Source organism: Marmota marmota, unplaced genomic scaffold, assembly GCF_001458135.2.
Source record: "Marmota marmota marmota unplaced genomic scaffold, marMar, whole genome shotgun sequence".
NCBI classification, from domain to species: Eukaryota; Metazoa; Chordata; class Mammalia; order Rodentia; family Sciuridae; genus Marmota; species Marmota marmota.
Window position 1 is genome coordinate 9,022,754 of NW_025999998.1, and position 2,756 is coordinate 9,025,509.

General features: G+C 38.0%; 1 protein-coding gene across 1 annotated transcript; it reads left to right on the forward strand.

The window, feature by feature from the left end:
- Positions 1-272: 272 nt before the first annotated feature.
- On the forward strand, positions 273-906 carry LOC107148308 (60S ribosomal protein L17-like). The gene has a single exon (XM_048806850.1). The coding sequence runs from the start codon at positions 329-331 to the stop codon at positions 881-883; it is 555 nt and encodes a 184-aa protein (XP_048662807.1). The 5' UTR covers positions 273-328; the 3' UTR covers positions 884-906.
- The last annotated feature ends 1,850 nt before the right edge of the window (positions 907-2,756 follow it).

Here is a 2,756-nt window from a genome sequence, read left to right on the forward strand (position 1 = left end):
AGAATATGAATTTTGCTCCACCTAGCCTCCTTTCAAAATAATTTTATTCTCCGGTATTCTTCCTGACACAAAATAAATAAGAATTTTTATTAAAAAGAATCTCAAAATATATTACTGTAAACAGTGCGACTTTTTGCTTTTTTATTTCTGTGGGTATTTTCATGACTTCTAGTAAAATATATGCTTACGAATATTATAATTTGCTGAGTGTTTCATCAGAACTAACGCTTATGCAATAAATATTTGCTACTTACAGAAAACATAGCATTTTTAAATATTTAAACCAAAAGTCACTCTTCCTGTAAGCAGCCTGAGGTGATCTGTGAAAATGGTCCGCTACTCTCTTGACCCGGAAAACCCCACAAAATCATGCAAATCAAGAGGCTCAAATCTTCGTGTTCACTTTAAGAACACCCGTGAAACTGCGCAAGCCATCAAGGGTATGCATATCCGAAAAGCCACCAAGTACCTGAAAGATGTCACATTAAAGAAGCAATGCGTGCCATTCTGGCGTTACAATGGTGGAGTTGGGAGGTGTGCCCAGGCCAAACAGTGGGGCTGGACACAGGGCCGGTGGCCCAAAAAGAGTGCTGAATTTTTGCTGCACATGCTTAAAAATGCAGAGAGTAATGCTGAACTTAAGGGTTTAGACGTAGATTCTCTGGTCATTGAATATATCCAGGTGAACAAAGCACCCAAGATGCGTAGTCGTACTTACAGAGCTCACGGTCGGATTAACCCATACATGAGTTCCCCCTGCCACACTGAGATGATCCTCACTGAAAAGGAACAAATTGTTCCTAAACCAGAAGAGGAGGTTGCACAGAAGAAAAATATATCCCAGAAGAAGCTAAAGAAACAAAAACTTATGGCACGGGAATAAATTCAACAAAAAATAAATGCAAATAAAAGGAAAAAAAATAAACCAAAAGTCAGCTAGCCATCAGTTCCATTCATCAGTTGGAACCCCCAGATCCTGTCATTTTTCTATAGAATACTTTGCTATTTCTTGTTTCGCTCTTTTTATCTTGCCTTTCTTTTACAACTTCTGGATTTCTCATTTACTTATTCCACTCAAGAAATGATTTCTAATTTTGTTTTGTGAATTTTATTCACTTCTCAATTTCCAGGTTGCTCCTTTCCTCCTCTTGCTATTATGTAACTTTTTACTTCTTTTCTGAATAGGTGCCTAATGGTTATATTCCAATATTAGGGAGTCTTCAGGTTTATAAGGATTGCTGTTGGAGGAATGCAAGAGACAGTGAAAAGCTGAGGCTACCATCCCATGCAAGTGCATGCTTGAGATCTCCCTATGTAGGGAAGAGTGTGGTCCCTCCCAACTTGTTGCTACTACCATTTCTTCCCATAGTTCCCAGCATCTGGCAACCACTTGTCTATTTTCTGTTTGTGAATTTGACTTCTCTAGATATATCATATAAGTAGAATCACATAATATTTGTCTTTTGGTCACTGGCTTATTTCATTTGGCATGATGCTTCCAAGTTTTTTTGCATGTTGTAGTGTGTGACAGTATTTCTTTCCCTTTTATGCCTGAATAATATTCCCCAAAATTTATATACCACATTTTGCTTATCCATTTATCTGTTAATGGACATATGGGTTGCTTCCAGCTCTTGGTTATTGTTAATAATGCTGTTATGGACATGAGTATACAAATCTCTGTTCTAGAACCTGCTTTCAATTATTATTTTTTAGTTGTAATTGGACACAATACCTTTATTTTATTTATTTATTTATTTTTATGTGGTGCTTAGGATCAAACCCAGCACCTCTCATGTACCAGGCAAGCGCTCTACCACTGAGCCAAAACCCAGCCCCATCTGCTTGCAATTCTTTTGGGTACATACCAAAAAGAGGAATTGCTAGCTTGCATGGCAAATTCTACTTTTAATCTTTTAAGAAGCTGCTCCTAATATTTTCCCTAATGGTTGCACCATTTTACAGTCCACAAGGGTTCTTATCCTCATCAGCACTTCTTTGCTTCCTTTTATTTATTTAGAAATGAGGTAGTATTACCATTTTTATACTACTGATCTTTGTTTAAACATGTATTTCTATCATTCATCAACACAATTCCATGTTCTTATTTTTTCAAAGTCCCTTGAATTCTGGATTACCACTGTTCTCATTTTTGTGCCAAAGTACAGTACTTTATTTCTAACCAACCAGAAAATGCAGAATCTATTTAAATTCCACAACACGCTTGTTGTTATGGTTTAGATATGAGGTGTCCACCAAAAGTTCATGTGTGAGACAATGCAGGAGAGTTTAGAGGTGAAATGACTGGGTTATGAAAGCCTTAAAACTAATCAATACATTTAGTCGACTTGAATTGATTAACTGGGTGGTGACAGTAGGAAGATAACTGGAGGAGGCAGGTCACTGGGAACATGTCTTTGGGATTTATATTTTGTTCCGGGTGAGCGAAGCACCAGGAACAAGGTGCTCACCATGCTTCCTGATGACCATGTCCTGCACTGCTTTCCTCCATCACATTCTCACTCCATGATGTGATGCTTCACCTTGGGCCCCAAAGCAATGGAACTTGCAATCTATGAACTGAGACCTCTGAAACTGCAGGCACCAAATAAACTTTAACTACTTGAAAATTGTTCTTGTCAGATCTTTTGGTCACAGTGGCAAAAAAGCTGACTAAAACACTTGCTAATGAGGTCTCTCTCTCTCTCTCTCTCTCTCTCTCTCTCTCTCTCTCTCTCTCTCTCTCTCTCTCTCTT